Raw genomic sequence first — 26,075 nt, 5'->3', positions numbered from 1 at the left:
TTTAATTTCACTTTACTTTTACCGTCAGTCTCGCTAAAAGCAGACATTATGGCTTTCTGAGCGGTACGAACTTTAAAAGCTCGGAGTCCTCCTGGTTGTCCTTGGTAGGAGTTTTAATTCCACTTTTCTTGGCACGCGGGCACCCAGAGAGACTGAAAACAGAAAGTATGGAGTTGATAACATAGGGTTGAAAAAAAGCTCTGGTGATTGCTTGATAAAGGGAGAGAACATTATCAGGAAGAATAATTTTTACAGGTTGCTCAACCAATTTACAAACCAAATCAACTCATGAACGCCTAATATGGCCGAAAACGAAAGCAAAATGGAAAGGTGTGGAGATGTGTGAGTATGTGGTCCCTGTCTAATTCTACCATGAACTGTCGCTAGGCCTCTCTGACTGACTGTGCGTGTCTATGTGTGTCCATGTGTGTGTGTGCATTTTTACGTGTGCATGTGTGTTTTTTGTTTTGTTACCTTCTGTGGGAGGCATAGTTTCCTGTGATGTGACCTGAGCCATCACATCCTGGAGTGGGGCATCTGGGAAAAGAGCATAGCAATGTTTAGTACAACGTTAGCAGAAAAAAAGTAGATGTTTTATAGTGGCGTGTCTGAAAATTGAATTATGCAGATGGAAGAAATGGTTTGTCAAATCTGCTCATTTTCTATTCGCTCTTATGCGTCTTTGTTTTAAATCCAATCTTTCCAGGCTCTTTGCCATGTAAACACTTCTTGTATCTTAGTGGGGCCTAGTGTCTAGTAAAGAGCTATGTGTACTACCGAGTTACAGTTTCATTTCACATTTGCATGAGCTGATTGAAGTGAAAGCAAGCATGGTCCTAGCCGGATGCAGAGAAAATCACCATGACAGATGCAGCAGCAGCAAAGGCAGCAGCGAGCAACAAAAGATAAGTTAACGTCAGCAGAATAAAGCATTGTGGCAGTGGCCAGTGTCAGTAGCGGTGCATTAAAGTGGCAGTGAAAAGGCAGTGAAGGTGTACAGCAGACATACTTGAGTTCAGGGGTGTGGGCCGCCATGAGGGACCGAAGGCTCTTATCAGCGAGAGGACACCCAGACAGACTGAGGGAAAAAGAGAAAGAGCGAAGGATAGGCAGAAAAAGAGGAGGGTGGAAAAGAGTGAGGAAAGCCAGTGTGAACGGATTGGAAGAAGAGAGGAGAAAGACATGAGTGAAGGGAAATCAAGAATGCGAGGCATACCAAGGTCATTTAGGAAGAGGACAGACGGCAAGAAGTAAATTACTGATGCATATCAAAGTCAATGACTGTCTTTGCTTCCTGGGCTCACGCTACATTATTGCCTCTGGCATGTCAAGATCAAATAAAATATTTGAATTAGTCATGGTGCGCCTGCTTTGGACTCAGGTGGAGAGTAGCAGCAGAGGAGTCTCAATAGGGCTAACATTTCATTAAAGAATTTATTTATAGAGCACTAGCACGCTGTATCACCCAAATAAGACTGCACTGGCGCATACCTGCGGTGGGACGCATAGTTTCCAGTGATGTGGCCGCTGCCATCACAACCAGGTGTAGGGCACCTGGACAGGGAGAGGAAGAGAGATTCACAGATGAGACGATGAAGAGGCTAATTTAAGAAAAGACTGAATCTGAACATTTTGGATTTTTCATGAGGAATTAATTTTCTATTCCAGTTTATTCCAGTCTTTCGTAGACAGGCTGACAGTGTTGGTTGGTGCCACTGTGTAAATACTACATGTTGCCCAGAAGATGATTTTAATAAACCCCTGGACTGTCTTCATGAGCCATGAGCAGTTGGCATTTGCGCTCTTAAAGGAAACATCTGAACGCACTGGTGTGGCTGTAGACTCTGTAGTCACTTACGAGAGCAGCTCTTTCTTGCTGTCCTTGGGCTGGAACTTGACCTTGAAGCTTGGGGTTGTGACCTCTCCTGGGTACTTCCTCTCCTCCAGACAATCCTGCATCATGTCACAGTCCTCAGGATCAGACGAGACGAAAGACTGGCCAGTGTGCTCCATCTGAGAAATGACACACATATGTCCAAACCATTAAGACCGGCAAATCCACTGCAGCCATTTTGTTTTATTTGAATTGTACTAATGTGTTGTTGTTGTGTGCATTTCAGACCAAATTTGAGTGATGGCTTTGTCATAATGTTTTGACTATTTGTATACATGCAAGGAAACTCTGCAAACCACCATGTGCACACAATTCTTGACTCTGATCCCTTTTTATTCTTTTGTAGACAACTGATGTTTCCAAATGCAGAATGTCCTCATAAAAAATTTACATTCAAGGCCCTTTATATTTCTTTTGAAAAAGTTCAAAGGCGTAAAAATTAGCATATGCCAAAGCCAGGATGGTGCAATGTACCTGACACACCACCTCTGTTGCACAGTGCAATGTTCTAACTGTATAGTAACTCTCGCATTTTAGTGAAATAAATGAATAATAGAAAGAGGAAAAGGCGACAGGAAACAAGGCAGGGATTAGACAAAGACAAAATGATGTAAACAATTAAGAGTTTTTACTTAAAAAAAGCTCAAGGGGAACTTTGTCTGTTGTTATTTATGTCGCAATACTCCCTCTGTGACTAATAACATAGGAAACACTGTGAGTTTGGAGTTTGTACTCTTGCTTCGTGTGATTGTACTGACCTCATCCAGTTCCTCCTCCCTTTGGCGGCTGGATTTGGTGTAATCCAGAGGTCCCTCCCAGTCCTCCTGCTTGTAGATGTGTAAGTTTGGTGATGTCATTCCGCTGTTGCCACTGTGATGGAGCGAGGAACAGGAGGAGGAAGAAGGGTCTGGGGACCGAACCCCGGGGCTGGTGCCAGACAGACTGCCCTCTCGTTTGATAGGCTTCTTCATACTCAGATCCAAGGTGCCGTTCTCATCTACCTCAATGTCCATTTCCTAGAGAGAAAACAGATGGAATTTAGAGTCAAGGCTGCATCACAATATCAGGAGTTGTTCCTCATGATAAAATAAAAATAGCATTTTTTTTAATAATGAAATTGCAATAATCTTAATTCACAGGTTAATATATAATATATTTATATATATTTACTAATGCATGAATTATCGTGACCTTAGGTGGGTTTAAACTCAGATTTTACTAAACATCCATGTTGTGAAGTTATTGATTTCCAACCATCCACCTTCACCTGCTTGTAAAATTGCCCTAAAGCTTGAACCAAACAAACACTTACATCAATGCAAGGCACTTTTTCAGAGTTCTACATATTCGAGTTCAGAACACTGCCTTTATCGCTTAAGCATGTTAGTAATCATATCTATCATACTCTGGCAGTACTTTGCCAACAGCACCAACACCACGGTTCATCTCTCTGTGCTCTATTATAGCGCTGGCAGGTGAACAGAAACAGAAGAGCGAGATGAGCCATGTTTCCAGCATTCGTCTAACACGGTGCTCATATGGGCTGGTCAAGGGCCAGAAAAATCAAAGGGTTAGAAGAGGAGGAACGAAAACGGGAATAGTTCCCAGAAATGTCCCTGGTTGATGAGCTCAGTGTTCCAATGTTTCAACATTGGATTTCAACTGGCTCCGATTCTGACTCCAGATCAGTCCCCGGCTGATCTGAGCTGTAATACTCCACAACTAAGGCTTACTCTTGGATCTGTGCCTTGCTGAACAACACCTTACTTTTCTGTGCTGCCTGAGACATTAATCTTCACTTTTTATCTTCCTAAAACCCTGTCAGGAAATCGAAAAATGATGAAGCAGTCACTTTCTCTCCTCTGTGAGGCAAAAAGGCTTTTAAAAATCACAATATGGGGGAAAGTGGTGCTCCAATTACACCTCCTGTGCACCGAGAGGGGAAAGAGAGAGTAAGTGAGATATAGATGGTATAAACAGAGAAAGAGAGAAGCAGGGAGATGTGGATTGGGAGAGAAAGAAAAGCAAAAAGAGACGTGAAAGAAAAAAGAAAGAATGAGTGGCAAGGGTGGAGGAAGAGAGTGGGAGATTCATCCGGCAGATAATGAAAAAAGGCTACCTGGTGGAAAAGTAATCCAGGGAACTGGCAACCAGCCAAATTCAATAACAACATGAAAAGTGTGTGGGATGGATGGAAGGATGAAAGAGGACGGGTGAGGTGATGCAACTGCATCTCAACACTCTCCTGTTGCTGTAAGCCAATGCCTCCTGATGATAAATTCATGCAGAGTTGATGGGGAGAGAAAAAATGAGCAAAGAGAGGAGAGGAGAGGCACACCCATTGCTTTCTCCTCTCATCTCACCAGCTGCGGCCTGCAATGTTTCAATCTGCACTACAACCAGATAATAATCTCTTTCTCTGAGTGCCATGGAGAAAAGAACACTTTACAATAATAACAACATCCACATATGAGTGATTAATTTCATATCTGTAGTTCTGATGGGTGATGATGGATTTATTTCCTATACTCTAATTACAATTGTGATGAACATTAACTAATTAGAAAAGACATATGGATAAAAGTGGTCTGTTTGCCTTGTTTTGGGGTTTGGTGCTGAGGTTCTCGGGTTTCTCCCAGCAGCGCGTGGACAGGTTGAGGATGGCGGTGGCAGCCATGTGAGCGGCCTCAGCATCATGGGAGTAGTCATAGGACAAGGTGGAGCTCTTCCCGTAACCGTGGAGACTGAGGCTGGGCGATGATGACTTGGGGAATGAGGGCTTAGCTGCAGGAGGACAGCAATGTAATTTAATTTTAAATCAGATGGTCAGAAAAGTGGGGTACAGCTGGGGGGAGAACAATATATAGGCAAGCACAATATGTTATATTGCTGGTATTAATGCCCTAGAGGTGTATGTTTAAGCAATCAAGAGAAAAAACTAGTAGGAGGGAGTGTGTGCACAGTTGGCCTTTAAAGGAACAAGGCAAGATTTTGCCAATTTTGCCTTCTTGTTTAAAGAGTTAACTGAAAAGACTGAAAACCTACTACAGAGTGGTATTAATCTAATGTAGCGCTCAGCAAAAAAGTTTCACAAAATATCAAGCTATTGTTGAAACGCGATAAATATACATGACGCTGAAAATAACCACATGGCCAGTCTTAGTCAGCAGATCTGATGAATGACCCGACAGAAACCTTTCTTACTTTTGAAGGCTTTGGGTGAGGTTTCGCTGGTGGGCATCTTTGGAGCAAGCATGCGCTTCCCAAACACTTGAGCGTCGAAGCTTGCATAATCGAAGGACACCTTGGAGTACTTCTCCAGCTCCTTAGCCAGGTTGGCGCGGGGTGTGGTGGGTGCCATGTTGGGCCTGTAGCTGCCGTACGGGGGCACGTCCAGTTGTTTCACAAAGCACATGGGCCTGTGAGGGGGAGAAGGGGCAGCCATTATAAGGGTGCTTCTGGGCAGGGATGGGGGAGGAGGAAAGACGAGGGATTAAAGATAAAATAAAGCAGAAAGTAGAGCAGAACTGTAAAAAACAGAATGGATAATGAGATGGAAATTAAAGGAAGATCAATATTATAAAGACCCACACAATAAAAACAAAACAGAGAGAGGAGTAAAGAAAAAGAGAATGAGAGAGGGAGGTATAGAGTGACATCGAGAGAGTAAAGATAGGGGCAACAGTGTACTTAGCAGGAGTGTGGCAGGATTAAAAGCTCTCTTATCAGCAGAGGGCACATTTGCATGTTGTACAGCATGGAATTTATGAGCTTTAAGCCCTCTCGTTTTCCTGGAGAGCCTGGGCTTTTGTCAGACCTGTTGGCGTAAATCCACTGATAGACCAGTGAGAGGCAGAAGGGCGGAGGAAGAGGGAGCGAGGAGAGGAAAGAAAAGTGGGGAAGAAACAAGGGGGAGTAGCGAAAGAGGGAGAAAGGGAGGACGAGTGGGAGTCTCGTCACCTTCCTCCACCCTGCTTTTTTCCTCCTCTGGTCTCTGGTCTCCAACCATACGCTCATTAATAAGCTACATGACCTGGCTTGTAGTCACACTGCTCTGGGGTGGACTTCACATATTGGCACACCAATAATACATGTTCACAGCAGAGCCGGTCTAAAGGAGCATTTAGTTACATAGCAGTAAAAAAAAAAAGAGATTTTGCGACACTGGAATTTCTTTTCCTTTTTATTCATACAACCTAGATTCCATTAGGACATGTGTGAAGAATTCTTCTGCCCTATACATAACAGACAACCCTTTAATAACAATCTGAGAAGGGAAAACAAAGCGAGCCTTATTAAGTTTTAATCCTCGATGCTTTGTCCAAGCACTGATGAGGTTTTCCTCTAGGAAAGCAATTATTTTTCCTATCCCCTGCAATGCCCCTATAACTTGCATAATTAGCTTATCAGCTGCATTATTAATTAAAATACCAACGAGGAGGAGCTTGGACTTAGCATAATACCAGTGTCTGGTTGGTGTTAATTATCATTCTTTTGGCTGTGATCATGGTGCCTGGCTGGTTGGGGAGATGAATGAAGATAAAGAGATCTCAGCGTTTGAGGTGACATTAATGATTAGACTGCCAGACTGGATGCTGCGAGACTCTCTCGTTATATTGAGCCATTCACTGGCCGGCATCACCTCTCATAAGGGTTACAGGAACTCAAGGTCAGGACTGTGGCTTGAAAAGAACTCAACTATGTGAGGTTTGGATTGAAGAAGACGGCTTCTATGTAGGTGAAAGGTTCACTGAGCCCAGGCTGTTTCTTTTACCTCGTCATTCACCATTTTATTTAAGGTGCGTTATAATGGACAAAAAGGCACCAAAAAAACGTTTTCACGAGTCAAAACTATAACTGAACACATCAAATATTAATGTTACGATTATTAATACTACAACAGATAAAGATGAATATTTTTTTCTATACACTTGGAGGCTGCTAATTAGAAGTTTGTAGTTTATCTAAGAAAAGACATAAAAAATGAAAAAGGATTTCAAGGATAGAACAAAGTTAAAGACTTTTTCTTTATGCACAGAAAAAGCTAATAAGTTTTAATGTTAATGTTTAACTGTTACTTCTGTGCTACATCTGATAGATTTTGAGTTCATTATTGTGTAACCTCTTTTTATCTACTTACCAGAGGTGAGGATAAAGAGGAAGTATAAGAGTTGTATTTCTTTTTACCCTCTGTGTAACCATGTCATTAAAAGTATTATTAATTAGAGTTTTTACTTGTTGTCTTGTCTTTTAGTGACCTTTTAGTGACTTTTGTCGGAATTTGCAGGAATGATACAAGAACTATTTCAAAAGACTAAAGTGGTTGGATATTTTTTTGATCACACACCTTAACACTCTGTCATTAGGACTTCCTTTGAGGTGCTCACTGCCTGGCTGAGAGATATGCGGCTTATCGTGGCTCTTGGACAGCTTCTCTGCAGCAGCAATGGGGCATCCAGAAAGACTGGAGGGACGGAGGAAAGAAAAAAGATGAATATTAAACAGAGAGCTTGTTGCTGACCATGTAAATCTTCATCACACTGATGTGGACTGACATGTAGGCTGCCCTGCATACATGCATATGTAGGATTGTGAATTCATTCATTCAAGGAAGATACAAACCATGTACACAACAGTACATCATCTGCAGAGATACACACACTCGAGCACAAATACTACACTGTCATATATGTATGAGTACCTGCGGTGTGTGTTGCGGTTGCTGTTCACATGGCCCTGGCCGGTGCAGCCAGGAGTTGGACACTTCAGCACATTCTCATGCATGGCCAGAACTGAGGAGATAATAACACAGTCAGAGAAAATCCAATTCTTTGGACCCCCTCCTCCTTCTCCTTGACTATGGCAACATAACAAAATGGTGATATTTCAGCTACTTTCTATTTTTAAACAAAGGGCTGTTAATGAATGGTTATTACTGCACCCTGTGGACTAAACGAAACAGACACAGGCAGCAGCTCGGTAGCTACAGATATACGCTGCACGTCCAAAAAAAAAAAAAGTCACCACCTGGATTTAACTAAGCAAAAAGGTAAGAGCCTCCCATTGGATAATTACTGCACGGATGATTATGTTTCAAGTTGTGTAGATGAACACTGCATTATCTTCAGAGAAATGAATCTTAATCAGAGAATAGCTTGACTGGATTTAATGGACCTGTAGTCATAGCTACAGAAAGATGGCCTCTGACATGTACAGTAAATAGGAAGTATCTTTTAAATCACATGAACAGAGCTGAAGAGAGGAACTGATTCCAAATCAGTGAACCAAATCCAAATATCTATTATAAAATGTATTGGTAGGTCAACTTCTCTGACCTGTCAGCTAATACTCTGCAAACAGCAGCGTAAAGCTAAACAGGCTCAAAGTGGCATATTTAGCAGCTCCCCTTCATGTACTGTGCATGGATGGTCTGAGAGTCTAATGTATGAGGCCACAGTGACCTTATTTCAGTAAGCCTGGATCGAAACACAAACTCTTCAAAACCTCAGGAAACCATGATTAAACTGGTATTACAGTCCTTATGTGATGTCTGCCTCTACAGTAAGGAGAGGTAGCGGGTTTCTGTCAATGTCAGACTGCCCTTTGTTGTCATTTTGCTTCTCTCCATGCTTATTGTCATCTTCTAAGCTGCTGGAAAAAAAAACTCACTCTCCGGGGGGATCCTGTCCTTGTGCGGACAGCCTGACAGGCTGCGGTGGTGGGGGTAAAGACCAGTCACGTGACCTGTCCCATCACAGCCTGGGGTGGGACACTTGCTCTCCCTCTTCTCTGGCCTACTGCTCTCTGAATGAACAAGGGTAGGGGGGTAAAATGAGCAAGCAGGATATAGAGGAGAGGAGAGGAGAGGAGAGGAGAGGAGAGGAGAGGAGAGGAGAGGAGAGGAGAGGAGAGGAGAGGAGAGGAGAGGAGAGGAGAGGAGAGGAGAGGAGAGGAGAGGAGAGGAGAGGAGATAAATAAAGAGGACAAAAGCAAGTGGTTAATGCCATCAGACAGTCTGCTTGGCTGAGCATGAAATCTAGACATATTTCAGACAACTGTACAAAAGCAACACCATCTACATCTATGTCTCTGTTTTACGCGTTAGTTTAAATGTGATTTGCGTGTTTCTGTAAATGCCTGCAGACATGAAATACGGTCTAATGTATGAAATATTACAGCTTTTTTCAAAGTTAACCTGAACAACAACTGCCTACTTAGCCTGTGTGGTTGGATCATTTCCATCACCTCGCTACACTTGTCTGACATTTTCAAAGATCTTAGAGAAAACAACACCTGAAAATACATCAGGAGGAAATCACACCACTATAATTTACACATAATTAAAGCTACCTACTCCTCCCTGCCGCTACTGGGGGTAGCCCAGCCGGCATCGGTGGCACTGGAGAAAGGAAAAAGGCGCAAGAGGCTGGCGTGATGCTCTATTGGCCTTCAAATTGAATGTTAACGAGACATGCATCTCCTAATTAGCGTTGAGCAGAACAGGAACGTCACCGCAGGAGGGAGTTGGGGCCAAGGAGAGGGCAAGACTACCAGGCATGTAATCACACTACTGCTATACTGTGAGAAGCATGACAAGTGGGCAGCGAGCCAACTGTGAAATACAAGGCCCGAACACATGCAGCATGTAAACAAACACACGCTACTGACTGTGGAACAACTTGCACTCTTTTCGTGCTCTTTCTCTCGAACGCCTCGCGTTCCCTGCCTCACTGTTGTTCCTCCTCGTTCTTTCTTCAAGCACTTCCTCTCTGCTCTTCATGGAAGCCTATTCAGCTGGAAGTCCTTGTTCCCCCCCACACAATGGAGAAGGAAGGATCTAAACAGAGCTCTGTGACTCATCCCTGTTTGTTTGGTACACTGTGTTTGTTTGTACACCCTGCTTCCAACATTAAGTTAATCACATGACACCTTGTGCTGGTTTAATACATGATTTCTGAACACTCGCTCAGCTAAATTGACAGCCTAATCATTTCTGTGTAAAGAATAATGAGGATTTTTGTTTGCATATTTTGGCCAATTGATTGTGAAAGTTTACCACTCAACATTTTATCTTAGCTTGACATAATAACCAGAGGAGACAGGCAATTTGAGTTGCTCTATAGTAGGAAAATCAACTAAATTAACAGAGCAACGGTATATTTCATTTATTCCATTTGTACAACCCACACACCAGTCTTTATGCTTAGCTGTACTTCGTATTTAGCCCACAGACATGAAATTGGTATCAAGAAATTCACCTTAATCTTCACAAAAAAGCTAAGAAGCATATTTCTCAAGATGTCAAATTGTTCCTTTCATGAAAGAAACAACAAATTCAATCTTTTTTTAACTGCTTATTGTTTTATGTTCCACATTTCAGCAGGTAAATATCACGTCTGGGGTGTTGGAGCATTGTTAAATTCACCACCAAGGACTCTGCTTGTACCAGCACTACCATGTGATGCTAACACAGCTTTAAAATATAGAGGAGTCTAAGTGTTCATGATGAATTGTCTACTTCAAGCAACTTTCACGTCTCAGTACATGTTGTAGTTCTGCCCTCCTCTCTTAGCTTCTTCACTCTGTCCTACCTTTGCTGAAGTAGCTCTTGCGGATGACATCCAGGTGCTTGGGCCTGTCTTCCATGGTGAAGTATCGCTGGTGGTGGATATCTGGGGCATGGAGCAGCTCTCTGGGCCCAGCTGGCTTCACCTGCTCTGCCTTCAGGGCTATGGCTTGCTCCAGCAGACCCAGATTGCCTCGGGTCATGTCAAACATTTCTGACTCGTCTGTCACCGTGGAACGCTGTGACAGGCTGTCTTCGTCATCGCGCTCATCATCCCCATCCAAGTCATCAAGGTCTTTTTCCTCTGACCTATCTGATCGAACCTCGATAACTTCAGAAGAGGCCAAGGACAAGGCTTTGTGGATTTTATAGTTCTCACCTCTGGCGTTTGGAAAGTAGTCCTCCAGTGGACTGGCCCTGTGGGAGCTGTAGCTTAAAGGAGGGCTGGTCTTGTAATTTTCAAGTGGACTAGGTTTATGAGAGTCATATTTGTCAAGGGGACTTGCCCTGTGTGAGTTGTAGTCCTCCGGAGAACTGGCCCTGTGGTCTTCAGTCTTGATGTGTGTTCCCTGAGCTGCTGCGGTGCTGGTGATGGTGCGGATGGCAGTTGGCACATCAGAAATGGACAGAACGTGGTCCCTGTGGTCCTCTGCATCTTTCTCTTCATCCTCCTCCTCTACTGCTGAAGTGTCCTGCCTCTGCTGCTCCAGCACTGCCATTTCTTCCTCTTCCTCTTCATCTCTGATCTGTTCACGGCGGACATCTTCGATCAGATACTGGTGGCTCACCTGGTTCACGAGGTTGCTCCTGTCTTCGCACTCTCCTTGCTCATCTTCCAGCTCCTCTCCCTCCTTCTGCACAACAGATGACTCCTCCAGTACTTGAACTCTGTGAACCACCTCCTCCTCCTCTTCCCCCTCATTCATGTCTCCCTCCTGCTCGTCCTTTACTTCTTCAACCCCTTCGGCTTCCACAGTGACATCCCCCTCAGTCTCCATAGCAACAGACTGCTGAATGGCCACAGTTGGAGCATTGTTGTTGGAGACTCGGCCAAGGTGGAGGAGAGAGTTGGCCACGTCTTCAGCACTCTGAAAAGGAGACTGACACTCCTCAGGTGCAGGTGGCGCTGCTCTGAGCTCAGGCTCGATGATCACACACTCCTCCTCTGTGGAAACAAAGATAAAGAAGTCAGAGTGGTGACATAGAGGAAAGTGTGAGTCATGCAGCGAGCCAAAGCTGTTGTCAGCGATATCTTTATCATCACCGGCCTCATCTTCCTGTCTGCCAAGTCATTCACAGTGAGCTCACAATGAAATAAAAATACCTGCTGTGACACGGTCTGTAGATGTAAAGCAGCTTTAAGATCGTACTAGAAATAAAATTTAACAATGTGCTAAAGCCCTTATTGAATGTTAGTAGACATGACAACTCACCTTCAGTAATACAGATCTGGACTTTTTGGAACATGGGATTTGTCCTGGTCTATAATATATACACCAACTCCACATGATCTGCGTTAACCTAAATGCTAGCTGTATTGCAAATGATGTGGCCGAGGGACTTTCTTGTCCTAGATTAAGCCTCTCAGGTGGTGCTCATTTCAACAAAAGGTTTTACAATGATACAGACTATGTTAGCTTAAAAAAAAGGAAGTAAGAATTAATTTAATTCTAGGAAACTTTAGAGATGATGTCAATTTTTGATGTCTGCAATGATCTACTCACTGCTTCAGAGTGCAGGAAGACATTAAAAGTCAGAATATATAAACATAAAATAGCAAATATTCACATTTTAATCATTAATTAGTTCAATTAAATGTGCTGTTGATTGACTAACTGATCATTTCACTACTTGTTCCAGCACAAACCGGTTCCCGGAAATATTATTTGGAAAGCACTTATGTCTAGTTGCAGTGGACGTTTCCTCCCCAGTAAAGAAGGAAGGAGGTAAAGATGTCTCAACATTACCTTCGTCAGCAGTGAATGCGTTCTCCTCTTTCTGATATGTGTCTTCCTCTTCTTCCCCCTTCTGCTCATTATGTGTCTCCACTTCCTGTCCATTTGTATGTCCATTCTGTGTCAGGTCTTCTGTCACCTCCTCTCCACCTTCCTCTACAGATGTATCCCTCTCCTCCTTCTCCTCCACCTTTGTATCTCCTGCTTTCTCCCCATCCTTCTCTCCCTCGCCATCGGCCTCGCTGCTGGCATCACTTTCAGTGCTGAAGCCTTCGTCGAGGGCCAGTTTCAGGGGGTGGGACTTCCTCTTCGAAGCAGGCCGCTCTGATTCCTGCTCAGCCTCGGCTTCCTCTAGACGGCGCTTTCTGGCTATAGGGCAGCCCAGAACACTGGTGGTTGAAGAACGAAAGAGATAAGAGCAGAACAGAGAGAGCTGAGTCATTAATACCAAGAATGGTTGTAACTGGAAATGACAAACACATCAACACGTTCAGCTAAACCTCATGCACCTCATCATGACCACGAGTGACTGTAAGAAGCACAGTGAAGTGTGCATGTGTTCTGACATGATGAAGAATGAAGTGGTACTTCCAGCAGAGCACATGTGGCCTGAGGAGGGCGCCATTCTCGCTCACTCACACATCACAACCAATCTCAGCCAATTGACTGGAACGTTTAATGAACAACTTGTATGGAGAGGCGGCAGGCAAAGCAGCGGAGGGTGAAATCCAATAAACTCCCTCTTACTTTCACCTGGGAGACACCGAGGGAGATTGAGGGACGATCTATAAACAAAGTGCATCTGAAATTGCCTCCTGAATGAATACACATGTAAACAGATAGCTAATATCTGCCCCTCAATAAAGAGGAGTCACAAGCCAGTGAGCTGCCCCGAGTCCCACAGGGTCTCTGAGGGCGAGCGACACAGACGAGGCATGTAGGGCGGGAAAATGAGGCTAAAATAAAGTGGAGAGAAATCAGATTTCACTGCTGTCCACTGAAAACTTGATTACTTAGGTTTAGATTTTGAGCCTGTAGGATTTTGCAATGTGCTTAGAAAACATTTTACTTACTCTTACAATTTTAAATTCATTAGCACAAACTTAAAAGGACGCAAGATGATTAACAGAAAAGAAAAGATTGTATGTTTGCTCCTTCTGCTCTTTCCTTCTACAATACAGATTGTTCATACTTGATTAGTTAAAAACTAGTAAAACAAAGGATAAAAATCACTGACATTGAACTGGTCACAACTGGTGACTAAAGTCACAATTGGTTTGTTTTTTGGGTGACACGAGTCAGAAAAATTGGTAACCACAACTCTAACTATAATAAAGGGTGCAGCGGAAATAGATATATAGAGAAAAAGATATGAGCAATCTAGTGTTTGATAAAGATAATGATAAAATGTGTGTGAATGTGAGAGCAGACAGGTGCTCGAATTTTTACATCAACAAAAATATGTTCTGACATATATATTGTTCACAGGCCAATGACTCTGAGTTTGAAAAAATAATTAATCCTATGATTTCTATTTTGATCAAAAATTAAAACAGGGCCCACAGACCCGAACACCATACAAGGGTTAAATTTTAGGATGAAACAGTATTTCCCACAAAGCTGATGCTGTGGGGCAGAGGGGACAAGGAGGACAAGGCAGAGAGAAGAAGGACAAACAGAGGGTGGGTTTTTAATCTGTCCTACCTTCTGTGTCGTGAGTATCTCCCACTGATATGGCCAGAGCCATTGCATCCAGGGGTGGGGCAGCTGGATGAGATGGATGGAGGTTAGAGATACTGCATGTTTAAGACATGGGGCATTTTAGTCTTTATGCAGAAGCAATGATAACCACAGGCAGTAAAAAAGGTAAATTAAGATAAAGAAAACAAAGCAAAGACATGCAAACTGAGCACAAATGTCACACAAATGCACATGCACAAAGATATGCACCCCCCCACACGCCCCCATCCAGCAGAAACACATAATGCATGAATGCAGGTGGCTTCAAGCCGGGGAGAACATAATATTGTCTGTCGTACATCAAGCCTGGCCTATATCCTGTTACTATGAGCGATAAGGATCAGCCGAGACCTGCTGTAATTTCCCCTGCTCTGCTCTCCTCACCAGTCATCATCATCAGGTCTCGCTCTACTCCTCTCTCTCGCTTTTCAGTCTCTCCTCTGATTCAGGTTGCTATGACCCCTCAGGACAGCTCATTTCAATTCTCATTAACTTCCCCCAGCAATTGCCCTTTATTACTCCAATTATCCTTATTATTAATTTCGCTTATTAAAAAATGCTGCATTTGCATTTTAAATGAGGTGCTCTCTGGCCTCCTTACTGTTTTTTTTCCTCTCTTAATTCAGAAACCGATAGGTTTCTTTGGAGTGCCGGGCACAGATCAATGTTTGGAGGTGAAGTGTGACAAAATGCAAGAGGATGAAAAAATAATTTAGAAGCACAGTGAAGAGGAAGAACAGTGGGCTTAATGACCAGTGAGGCACTGAAAGTCACCGCCTGGGTGGGAAAGAATGGCTATAAGGAACGGGAAGGAGAAGTAGGGGGATGGGACAAGAAAAAATAAAAACTATAATCGCCATTCACCATCCTCTCTCCTCACGCTGTATCCTTCGATCGGATCACAAAAAGATCATACACCCCTTTCATTGGGTCTACTGTATGTGTTCATAGCAGGAAATAGCAAAAGGCTGTGAGAAATCAATACCAGCCTGTTGGAGGCACTGACCATGAGCTGAGAAGTGCTGATGATAAAAAAATAAAAATCATATTATACAATATCATCTAAAGACGCACTGATAGTGAGTCTACGAGTGCCGGGGGGTGCTCAGCGGTGCACATTAAAGAACTTTATGAAAGGGGTTTGCACAAACATGAAGGTGTTTCCTTACCTCAGCTCTTGTCCTACAAGCTCAATAGGAACTGAGAGAAAGAGGGAGAGAAAGAAGGGGGGAGAAAAAGACACAGGGGGGAAGAACAAAGGTGAACGTTTGCTCAAAAAGCTGTGCTGCTAAAAGAAAGTCAGATCAATAAATCACAAATGCATACGAATCCCATGAGGCTTTCTTATAGTAGCTTACACACTGCTGACTGCATGATCGGGAAAAAAAAACAGCTAAACACTCCTAGGTTCACATACAAACACACACACACACACACACATATTTACAGTACATGCAAACAAACGCACATATAAACACATGTTCAGAATGGAAAGTGCAAGACAAACAAGAGTATCAGCACTGAGCTGCACAAACATGCTTTATGAATAACACACACACACACACACACACACACACACACACACACACACACACACACACACACACACACACAGAGATAGAAGGGCTACCACAACAGCATCCACCTAGGAGAAAAACCTAAATCAGCCAAACTGCATAACGCTGTTCAGAAAAAGTGACAATTATACGCAGACTTCAGCAATAAAACATGATTAATTGTTGCACTTTAGTTATCATAATTGGCAAAATGAAATTAAAAGGGAAACTGCCTTCACCAGTAAAAAAAAAAACAGCACTTCTTTCTGGGACAACTTATAGTAATTGCCTTGAAAACATAAATCAAGCTCTGCTCACACACAGCTCTCACACACACACACACACACACACACACACACTCGTTGCTCTGGGCTGGTTATAGGCATTGATTGGGAGTTGAGAGATAGAATGACTTTGGAGAAATATCCCATTTTCATTTGGAGCAAATAAGAAAACAATACGATCCTGGAGAATTCAGTTTGAGCTCCGATATCACATGCATTAATCACATGTCAGAATGACCCCGTGTATCAAGATACACTAAGAGCAGGAAAAACAAAAAAACACATTCAAACACACACACACACACACACACACGTGTGTGTGCAGCATCTTTCTCCAGCTTTCATCATACAGCTGAAATGACTGGGCGCCTTCCTGAACGCCCTGTGAACTGTTGCTCTGCTGTCTCACTTCTAAACATCAAACACACACATACGTACACGTTTACACCAAACACATCGAGAAAGACAGACGTTTCGATCTGAATTTATACTCTTATATGTTGAATTCATGTCCTCCCATTCACGTGTGCACATGCAAACATTTAATTTGCTGTATAAGCACATGCATGTGCACATATAAGCATGAAAACAGACACAAACATGCATGTTTACTAATCAATATCTACATCTGCTTATTTTACAAACATATCTGCATTCAGATTGTGTACCACAAATGTGAGGAGGTCATTTTAGCTGTTTTCCCTTATGTGCATGTGTACACATTTATCTGATCCACAAAATCTATATGATATGTTTTAACACTGTGGATGTAACAGTACAGGTAGCAACAGAATAAAATTTGTTTTAATAAATCATTTTTCTTAAATAAACTGATCTGATTGTTTATAAGCTGTAAGTTGGTTTGAAGTGTCTGTGATTACAAAAAGATCAAGTTATTAACAAGGGGCTATAATAACTTGCTATATTTCATATTGTAATAAAATGGAAAGAGGCCCAGATGTAATTAAACTTGAAATGAGAAAGTTGTCGACACAAAGCCCCCTTGGACATCTTACAAACACTTTTAGGATGGTTCCTAACTTGCCAGGCTTCAGTGTAAAAGCGTGAGGTAAAAATAACACATACAGCATTAATGAAGCTTTATCCTGCACCGCACAACAAATCTGATGAAAATGTATGAAATGTTATCCAGGATGACCTGAATGTAGAGACTTTAAAAAGAGCTACACCTCAGTGTTTTTATATTAGAGTCTGAATCTGAATCATGGAACCTTTCCTGGGGACCAGGAACCTTTTGAGAATAGATTTCTCCATCTGCATTTCCACCAGAGGAACCAGGGTTCAGATTTAGTTCCACAGAAGCTTTGATAAACCAGTGGCTAATTTCTCTAATCTTTCAGGGGCCATGGCCCTGCTGCAAAAATGCTAATCAAAATTCCTTAAGGACTTTTAGCCCAAGAATTTTATTATCCTGAAATGTATACTCTCTCATAGAAATAAACCCAAAGAAAATGCTGCTGCTTTGACAACTAATGAGAAAAAGTGATGTGAAATTTGTAAGAGAATGCATCAATGTTGCTTTCATTAGATGGAGTGTGAACATGTGTTAAACTGGCTGAATGATGCAGAGAAGTGACTATACTCACCTCTGATTCCTTTGGACCGAGTGCGAGTCCGCTTGTCTTCACCTTCTACACTCATCTGAGGTGGAGAAGAGAGAAAAAGAGAAAGAAGAAACAGAATTGAAGGGTGAGGATGAGGGTTTATTTCTCCACGCTCTCACACATCCACAGTTAATCACCCTTGTCTATTGTCTGCTTCAAAAGAACGACTGTAATAACCATTGCTCCGAATGTTCCCATTGAAACACACCAAAGGCAACAGTGACACAAAGTGATGATCATACCTTTAATTCTTCCAAAAGCCATTTTTTTTCTCACCACAGAGCGAAAACACACTTGGTCTGACTCACTTCATCAGAACAGGCAGAAAGAAGACTGCATGGTATAGAAAGAGAAAACAAACCAGGCTGTTCGAGCTACTTTTCAAATCTGTTCCCCACCATCACCCTACACACACCTCCCATCACTCTCCCTGTAATTTCCTGCACCTGAATGGTCCACATGATTGTATGGTGTGCCGAGGCAAAAGGCAACACCCACACAGGGGCCAGAGCCCCTTTAAGCAGAAGGACTGACAATCATAACTATGCTGAAAATAATAATAAAGCAAAAACACAGAGGCCACTAAAAGGCACCGTAATATCCCTTTTAAGAAGAGAGGTGTGTGTGCATGAGTGTGTGAGCGTGTGTGAGTGTGTATTGGGCCCGCTGCTTAGTCCTGGCTTAGCTTTTAAGTCACAATAGAGCAGGTGTTAACCCTGCTGCCTCAAACACACACATCTACACATGCATATTGACCCTCAGTCACACCTCCTCAGCACTACCTCTCTGTGCTCAGTGCTGCTCTCAGTGCACTCTAAAGCTATCAGATGCTTTTTAGACACAATGGAGCCATTAGCTTTGATTACTGGACTCTGGGCTTTTTTTTTTATAAATCTCAGGTCTACCCTCTTTTTCTGTCACACTTCCTCCCTCCTGTATACCCTCCCACCCTCAAACTACCCCTTTATCCCTCTATTTGCCTACACCTCCCCCGATCCATGCCCAGGCACTTAGCTGCTTTGTTGCTTCTCTATAGTCAAGTTGGCACCACCACAGTGGGATTCAAACACGAGGTCCCTGTTTCTCTTCTTCTGTCCCCCCCCCACCCCGTCCCTCTCTCTATTTGGCAATGCCCCTTTCCTGCTAATAGACTACTTATGAAAAGAAGGAGGGGAAAGAGGGATGAGAGGAAGATGAAGCACGCTGTTGTTGTTGTTGTTAAGGGCTTTTCTTTTTTTTCCGCGAGGAGGGTGCGCTTCATTCATTAGCCTCTAGTGTTTGGCCGGAGGTACAGGTGCAGGCGCCGGCCCCTCCTTTCCTGTGAATCTCCACCGCCTTGGCCTCCTCCTCTCTTTCTCGCACCACTCTGGCCTCAACTCTTTTGATCAAGCGCTGTTAATGTAGAAGTCGTGCAACAAGCAGCAGCTTTGTGCCCTGCCTGAAGGGAGCAGTTGACTCCTTCTGTGCTCCACTCACAGCGCTGTGTGGGAAGACGAGCGGATGAGTGCGCAGTGAAGAGTTTTCTGTCTGCGTGTACTCTCCTTTACATGGGTGTTTATAGTTCAAACTCCATTTCCTTACGCCTGACTGTCTGCACTTGTTTGAATGCATATGTGCAAGCAGCAGTGGTGGAATAAGTACTTTAATTAGGTACAGTTTTTAGGTGCTTGTGCTTCACTTGAGAGTTTCTATTTAACGCTACTTTTATCTACTCCCCTGTATTTCAAAGAGAAATATTTGATCTTTTTGCCTCTTTACAGTTATTTGATAACTATACTTTATAGTTACCTTACACACTATAATTTTAGGTACAACAGTTGTGAGTTTAGTCATTTGAGAGGCGTTTTTATCCAGAGCGACTCACATGTTACACTTATGCACACCAGGAGCCACTCTGGGGTTCAGCGTCTTGTCCAGGAAGAGAAGTGGAGTTAAGGAGCAGGGATCAAAGCTCCAACCAGTAGGCAACCTGCTCTAACTTCCTATCCACAGCCCCCCTGATGTTATGCATGCAAATTAGGCTGCACAACATACAAGTTAGGTACAATTAGCTTCACGTCCATAAAAATGCTGCACAGCGATTATTGTAAACATCATAATAACCTAATAATATGATGTACAATATAATAGTACAACCGCAAAAGGATAGTTTCGCATAAAAAGTAGTATTGTACACTAGGGGATACTTCTGCAGTTGCTGGAGGTCATGTGGAGAGATTGTGAAGTAGCTCAGCTAATTTGAAAAAAATGAAGTGGAAATGTGAATAAAAATATCCACAATGAACCAGCTGTAAGGTCAGAACTCTGCATTTTGAGAATGCGTGAAAACTAGTTTGTAGGTAAGCAGTAAAGTGATGGACACAGATGTGATGGACAAATAGATAACACTTTGAATGTAGGAGTTGTACTTGTTAAAAAGAGTATTGTAGATATTGCTACTAAGGCAAGTAGTGTGTAATTTGATCCCAAAAAAAAAGTTAAGAGGGGATTGAAATGGTCACGATACGACTAGGAAAATGGTTTTGCTGTGAGACTTTGTTTTTCCATCTGCATCCCACCTTCTGGAAAAGCATACACAGAAGTGTAATTGGAATGCTGAATGCATATCAACTGCAAGCTGTCTTATAAATGTAATTAGTGGTAATGAAAGATAAAAGTTGATGATTGAAATGTTAAAGGAGGTGGAATTCAAGATATACAAAATGTGTTGGACCATTTTACTTGAATGAATCTAACTAGAGAGGAAAGGAAAGGAAAGCAAAGCAAGAGTTTGTTTATGAATATGTGTGTGTGTGTGTGTGTGTGTGTGTGTGCGTGAGTGTATGTCATTGAAACTATGTTCCTCCTTCATGAAAAGATTATATACTATATTTTGTTACCCCTGTACTTTTTCATCTTCCTTCCTTTGCCTTCTCCTTACGTTGATAGTCATCAGATGAATCAAAACCTGGACTGAAAAGGGCCCCTACTGCTTTCATGTTTGCGTAACCATAGTTACGTACATTTAAATAGGTAAGCACATCTGAGTTCCCTTTTTCTTGTCCTTTTTCTCAATTCCAGCTCATTAAATTTGTATGAACACAAAGTCACAGTCAGTGAATCCAGATACAGCAAGGCACCTGATTTTCCCTACCTCTTTCAAAGGAGCCGTTTTAATTTACTGTATGTTCAGATGTACGTCCTTTACCTTGTTGTCATTTTAATCAAGACTCCTTGAACTCCTTGTATATATGTAGGTGGGCCTTTACAGTACCAGCAATGTTTTATGCAGAAAAGAGAAAGAGAGAGATGAAGGTAGTGTGTATGTGTGTGTGTAACAGTGCATGGCAGAGTGTGCATAACTGTGTGTCTTGAGGTCTAACTAGTGTGAAATGTGGTGTGGAGCAGGAGCAGACAAAAAAGAAAAAGATGGAGGAGGAGGAGGAGGAGGAAGAGGAGGAGGAAGATGTGGCTCATCCCTACAGGCTGTGTTGTACATTATCAATTATGTCCTTCTTTGTGTGCAACGCACGGTGCAGGAGGGCCTCGACTCTGCTCTGCATTCTGACAGCTCTATGTAAATGGCTGGCTGGGGGCAATGACTTCAGAGAGAAGGTCACCCTTCGTCCCCTGGTGCACATAAATGACTCTTTTATTCATTTTCAGTTTTACAAGAGTAGATGAAGAAAGGAGGGGGTTAAGGTGGGGTGGAGACACTGAAAGAGCAGTTGGAGAGGAGTGTTCACGAGTGGCAGTGAAGACTGACATCTCCAAATATTACCTGCAGACAGCACCTGCCAATTAGAGGCATGCTGCACAGCTCCCTTGACAGGCGGACCACGCTGCACGGCCTCCATGTTGGATCACTACACGGCGAACCCCTCCAAAGTTTCACTTTAATAATTCACACAAGGCAGAGCGGAGTAGTGCGCAGGGAGGGGGAGGCAGCATGCTTCGCACTTCATATGCGAAAAGACTGAGCATGTGTGACCAGATAATGGGTCAGATGTGAATGAGTGCGCTATCAGAGGTTTGCCATTTACAGTATGAGTCATCCTAATGCGATTTCAGTGTTCATAACTGAACATCTTTTCAGTTCTAATCCTCGATCCGTCGCAGTCATGTGAGTTCTCTACAAGTCTAGAAAGATAATAAGAACACCGTGTGGCAGGTATCAAAAGTGTCAGGCCAAACAGACGGGGGCTGCTTCGTGTGATCTAGTGTTTGAAACCAACGCTTCTCTCGCCTCGGCTCCCTCGGCAGTAGAAATCAAACCAAATCAATAAAAGGCATCTCTACAGATGAACCGGAGCCATCAGGGGGAAGCAAAACTACTTTTACCGGGCCCAGGGGAAAATGACCACCACCCCCATATACACACTTACCTCACAACCCCCACTCCTCTTTCTCCTCTCTATCCCTCCATCTCTTTGTTGAGTGTCACGCGCTTAGTTGTGATGCACATGAAGTGAAAACACCAGACTGTTTTTTCTACCACACTGTAGAAATAACCTTGAAAAAGTGGCAATCTGGGTCGGACACATTTTAGTTTGAAGTACAAGAAGGAGGGGAGGCAGGTTTAGAGAGGGTTAAAAGGGAGGAAGTAGGTGGTAGAAGAGACTATTTTCTAGTTTTTCTATTCTGCTGATAAGGAGGAATATTATGGACAAAAAAGTATGAGCAGCTCAAGGACATCCTTTTGAGATTCTGTTTTTTATTGTGTTTCAATAGAAAAAAAAAAGTCTTGTGAAGTGAAGTGAACTCAGCAGTGGGAAACGCTGAGCTGTGCCATGCTGAGCTTAACTAAACTAAACTGAACTAAGCTGAGTGGGGCTGAGGCAAAAGGATGGGCAGGGCCAAGTGGGAGATTTGATGTGCTGTTTGATTCATGTTTTTCTGTCCTGCATGGCCGTCAACCCCCCTGCCCCACAATACTCACAGCTTTTCTCCATCTTCCCCTCCCTCTGCTTTCCCTGCTGAGTTGGGGATTGGGGAAATGCCCAGGAAGCAGAATCAGGTTGGAAGGGGTAGTGGGGGTGTGGGGGTGAGCTGCAGGGCCTTGTCACTCACCATGATTGGTCGACGGCTCTGCAGTCTCTGGGAGGCCTGACAGCGGCTGCTGGTCCTCTCACCTCGTGTCCACCGCTGGTTCACCAGCTCGCCCCGAAACTCATTTTCTAGCAGCAGAAAGAGGAGAAACAAGGAGGTGAGATGAGAGAAGGAGAGAAAGAAGCAGAAAGAAGGAGAAGGGAAGAAAAGGAGAGTTAAAATCAGCACCAGGCGATGGGGCAGCGGTTTGGATAAAGGAAGGAAGGGGAGGGTGGGGGTGCTACTTTAAAGGAAGGTCGGGGCATTTGAGCATACAGCAGACACTCCTTTATTAACTCACAGTGCACGTGCTTTCCACACACACTCACATACATACACACGGGCATGGTTAAGTGCCCCAGCTGGGGTCCCTGTCAGTCTGCTATTAGAATCAATCAAATTTGCACATTTTTATCAAGCTTTTCAGGGTGCATATATAAGCACGAGGGGGATGGGTGAAGCGAGGGGAAAGGGGAGAAGAATGGTCAGTAAATAATGAACCATACATAAATCAAACCTCTTCCCCCCCTCTCTTGCCTTTTTTTTCATCAAGGTAATAGCTCGTCTCCTCATCTTCCTGATCGCCCAGGAGAAACATACTAAACCCATCACAAATCCCTTTTCCATTCCTCCTCCTTGCAGAGATGCCAGTGACGGTGGAGTTGTTACATACTAAACAGAGAGTTGTTCTAACAGTTCAGGTGGTCCTTCTTTCCTTCTTTCCTTCTTTCTTTCTTTTTTTTTATTTTACTCGTGAGTTTCAAGTTCAGGGAGAGTGTGCAGTATTTTTCTTTGAAAGCCCAAGGCTGAACTTTTCAACTAGTGTAGCTTTAAGACACTTCATTTGCAAGTCTCTAAAACAAGCCGATGTTCCTCATCCCTCTCTCTCTCTCTCTCTGTGCTCTTTTTTTCCACAGTGCTTAGCTGGTACAGTGAAATCTGACTCCTTTTCAGATATAAATGTATGCATCTATACCCTCACCTTTATTTGGATTGTGCGACTCTGCAGCAAGCAGCACAACACTGTGAAAGACAAAGTGCCCTTGAGTTTATAGCGATTATTTCTCTGTATGGGCTACCTATCCATCCATCTTCAAGACCAAGGCTTGGGTCAGTTCACTCCCAATCCACTCTATTGAAAATATAAATTGAGGTTGCAATAACGTGAAAGGGTAATTATTCAAAAGACAGAATGTTGAAGGTAAATATTCTTGATTATTTGATTTTGCATTGCTTTGAAACCGCATTATTTAAAATGATTGCAGTAATGTAGTTCTTTCAAATATCCTGCCGCTGTCTTGATAGGCAACAGCCCAGAGAGCTCTTTTCACGTTAACATGGAATTAAATCATTTGGGCCTTTGTAGAGTGCAAGATGCATCTGTCCATCTTATTCCCTCTCATCAACCTTTTTCATTTCTCGTCTTTTTGTTTTCAAAGATACAGTGACACTTTTTTCCCCTGCACACTTTGTGTTATATGTGAACCCACAGTGGAGGCAAAGTGCATGTTAAAAGCAGTGCCAATCTGAAAGCAAACAGTCTGGGAGACAACAAAAGGCTGTGTGTCCGTATCCAAGGGGTCCCAAAGCAGATCGGCCCTACCCTCTACCCCATCCCTCCTCCTCCTTCTCCTCCGCTTCACCCTCCTTCTCCTCCATCAAACTCTCCTCTCACTCCCTCCACGCCCAGCCCTACTTTGCCCATTACATGCAAACCTCACCAAAGCTCAGCCAGCACTCTTTGCAGAATGCTTGTTTATCAACTTTCACTCCCCCCTCAGTGAAAAACTGATTACAGCAGCACTACTGTTGGTCTGCATCTCTATCTCTGTCTCACTGTCTCAGCTATCTCTGTCTCCATGCACACAAGCACTAAAACTCACTTATTTCTCTTCCCCCCCTCCCCCTTTCTCTCTTTTTCTACTTTTTCCCATCTTTTAAAGTGAATGAAGTGAGCATCTGTCCTGCATTGTTAGATCGTAGGCCAAGGAGCTGAGAGCCCTTCCTAAATGCCAAATATATAACAGCGCTCTATTAGGACACGTTGCCTGGGGCCATGTGTCAGCGTCTCTGCTCACTTTGTTCAGTCCTAAGCTGCTGTTACTGCTGCACACACACAGAAAATTCATCTGGACATTTTGAACCACTGTGAGATATCTGATTGCAGGGGTTTATAAAACCAGGCAATTAATCACCAAACATGTGGCTAAGTTTACACTTCTATACTTTCATCTGTTGTTTCATCTTAAAAAAACGAACATCTGGATTGTTTGCAGATGAAAAATATAAAACTAATTTGAGCCTTGTCTGCAGAGGATATTTACTCTCTTATGCTTTGATCAGATGCTGCTCGTTCCCACCTAAAAGACTCACAGCTCGTTATTTTTCAGCGAAAATTGGAGGAGTACGAGACAATTAGCCGTTCACCGGGGAGGTTTGGTTAATCAGAAGCGAGGGAGGTCACAGGAAGAAAGATGAATACAAAATGAATGGATTAAAAATTAGTATTTTACTGCCAGGGTTCTTTTTTTTTTTTTTATCAAAGTTTAAAAAATATTTCCTGTTTGGCTACAAAACAAACCAATATAATAGAAGACAGTTTTAAAATCAACACACTGAGTCCACAAAACAAAGTTTGGGCTTGAGTAATACCATTACAGCCCTGCAGCTTACTATACTTGGACAATGGAGCAAAGAGGCCTAAATCCATAGTTAGATTAAATACCAGGGTGAACTGTCTGTAACAGTATTAGTGTACATACAGGGCCGATGCCAGCTGTACTCTCCTGGTCCTGTTAAGCAGGATTTACAGACAACTTAGTGTGATTACAGCAAGCTGGCCTGAAGAGACAGAGAAATCAAAAGTTGTGGAGTGGGACAGCGTCACATTACGCACTAGTGTCTTTGTGCCACAGGACAAAAAAAAAACATTTTAAAAACCCACGTAACCAGATTATCTGACAGATGTGAAGTTTTAATTAATAATTTATAGGACAGGCAAAGAAAACAGGAAGAAGAACTCTGTCACAAGCTTCAGTGTGAGGTTTAAAACCAGACATCCGAGCCTCAAGGTCACGTCGAACAGCACTGTTACCAAAAAGGTAACGAAGAGACATTAGGACAAAACGACTGGGACTCAGATGAATGGTCTAATCAGATATGGGCTGAGAGTTTAGGGCCGGTGGTGTGCTCCCCTGTGGGCCGCCCTGACCTCAGCATCTAAGAAACAACACAAAGTGCCGCTTCTAACTAACTGCAGGTCTGTGTGCACCTGAACGCCCCCCCCCCCCCCTTTAGGCAGCACATTGTGCTATTCTAAACCGTTTTGCTTTTAACACTCTTCTCTGCACCCATCTGACAATTTATGCACATTTGCCTTACTTTTTAA

The 26,075-nt window shown here is 43.1% G+C and overlaps 1 protein-coding gene across 8 annotated transcripts in view; it reads right to left on the bottom strand.

Annotated features, from left to right (window-relative positions):
- myt1b (myelin transcription factor 1b) overlaps nucleotides 1–26,075 on the bottom strand; it is an 87,533-nt gene that overhangs the window by 6,005 nt on the left and 55,453 nt on the right. For 5 of the 8 annotated variants that reach the window (XM_026367791.1, XM_026367793.1, XM_026367799.1 and 2 more), the window contains 17 exons: nucleotides 22,670–22,776; nucleotides 17,603–17,657; nucleotides 15,325–15,355; nucleotides 14,120–14,182; nucleotides 12,428–12,804; nucleotides 10,486–11,625; nucleotides 8,564–8,698; nucleotides 7,596–7,686; nucleotides 7,242–7,358; nucleotides 5,099–5,313; nucleotides 4,491–4,678; nucleotides 2,653–2,910; nucleotides 1,859–2,013; nucleotides 1,492–1,554; nucleotides 1,010–1,078; nucleotides 475–537; nucleotides 72–152 (listed from right to left, as the gene is read on the bottom strand). In XM_026367791.1, coding sequence (XP_026223576.1) covers nucleotides 72–152; nucleotides 475–537; nucleotides 1,010–1,078; nucleotides 1,492–1,554; nucleotides 1,859–2,013; nucleotides 2,653–2,910; nucleotides 4,491–4,678; nucleotides 5,099–5,313; nucleotides 7,242–7,358; nucleotides 7,596–7,686; nucleotides 8,564–8,698; nucleotides 10,486–11,625; nucleotides 12,428–12,804; nucleotides 14,120–14,182; nucleotides 15,325–15,355; nucleotides 17,603–17,657; nucleotides 22,670–22,776 — 3,208 coding nt within the window. The remainder of the gene's footprint in view (nucleotides 1–71; nucleotides 153–474; nucleotides 538–1,009; nucleotides 1,079–1,491; nucleotides 1,555–1,858; nucleotides 2,014–2,652; nucleotides 2,911–4,490; nucleotides 4,679–5,098; nucleotides 5,314–7,241; nucleotides 7,359–7,595; nucleotides 7,687–8,563; nucleotides 8,699–10,485; nucleotides 11,626–12,427; nucleotides 12,805–14,119; nucleotides 14,183–15,324; nucleotides 15,356–17,602; nucleotides 17,658–22,669; nucleotides 22,777–26,075) is intronic. The other 3 variants (XM_026367795.1, XM_026367794.1, XM_026367797.1) reach the window with 3 other exon arrangements.

The sequence above is a fragment of the Anabas testudineus genome, chromosome 7 (assembly GCF_900324465.2).
Source record: "Anabas testudineus chromosome 7, fAnaTes1.2, whole genome shotgun sequence".
Taxonomy (NCBI): domain Eukaryota; kingdom Metazoa; phylum Chordata; class Actinopteri; order Anabantiformes; family Anabantidae; genus Anabas; species Anabas testudineus.
The sequence above is the reverse complement of the archived record's forward strand: the minus strand, read 5'-3'. Positions and strand labels throughout refer to the sequence as shown.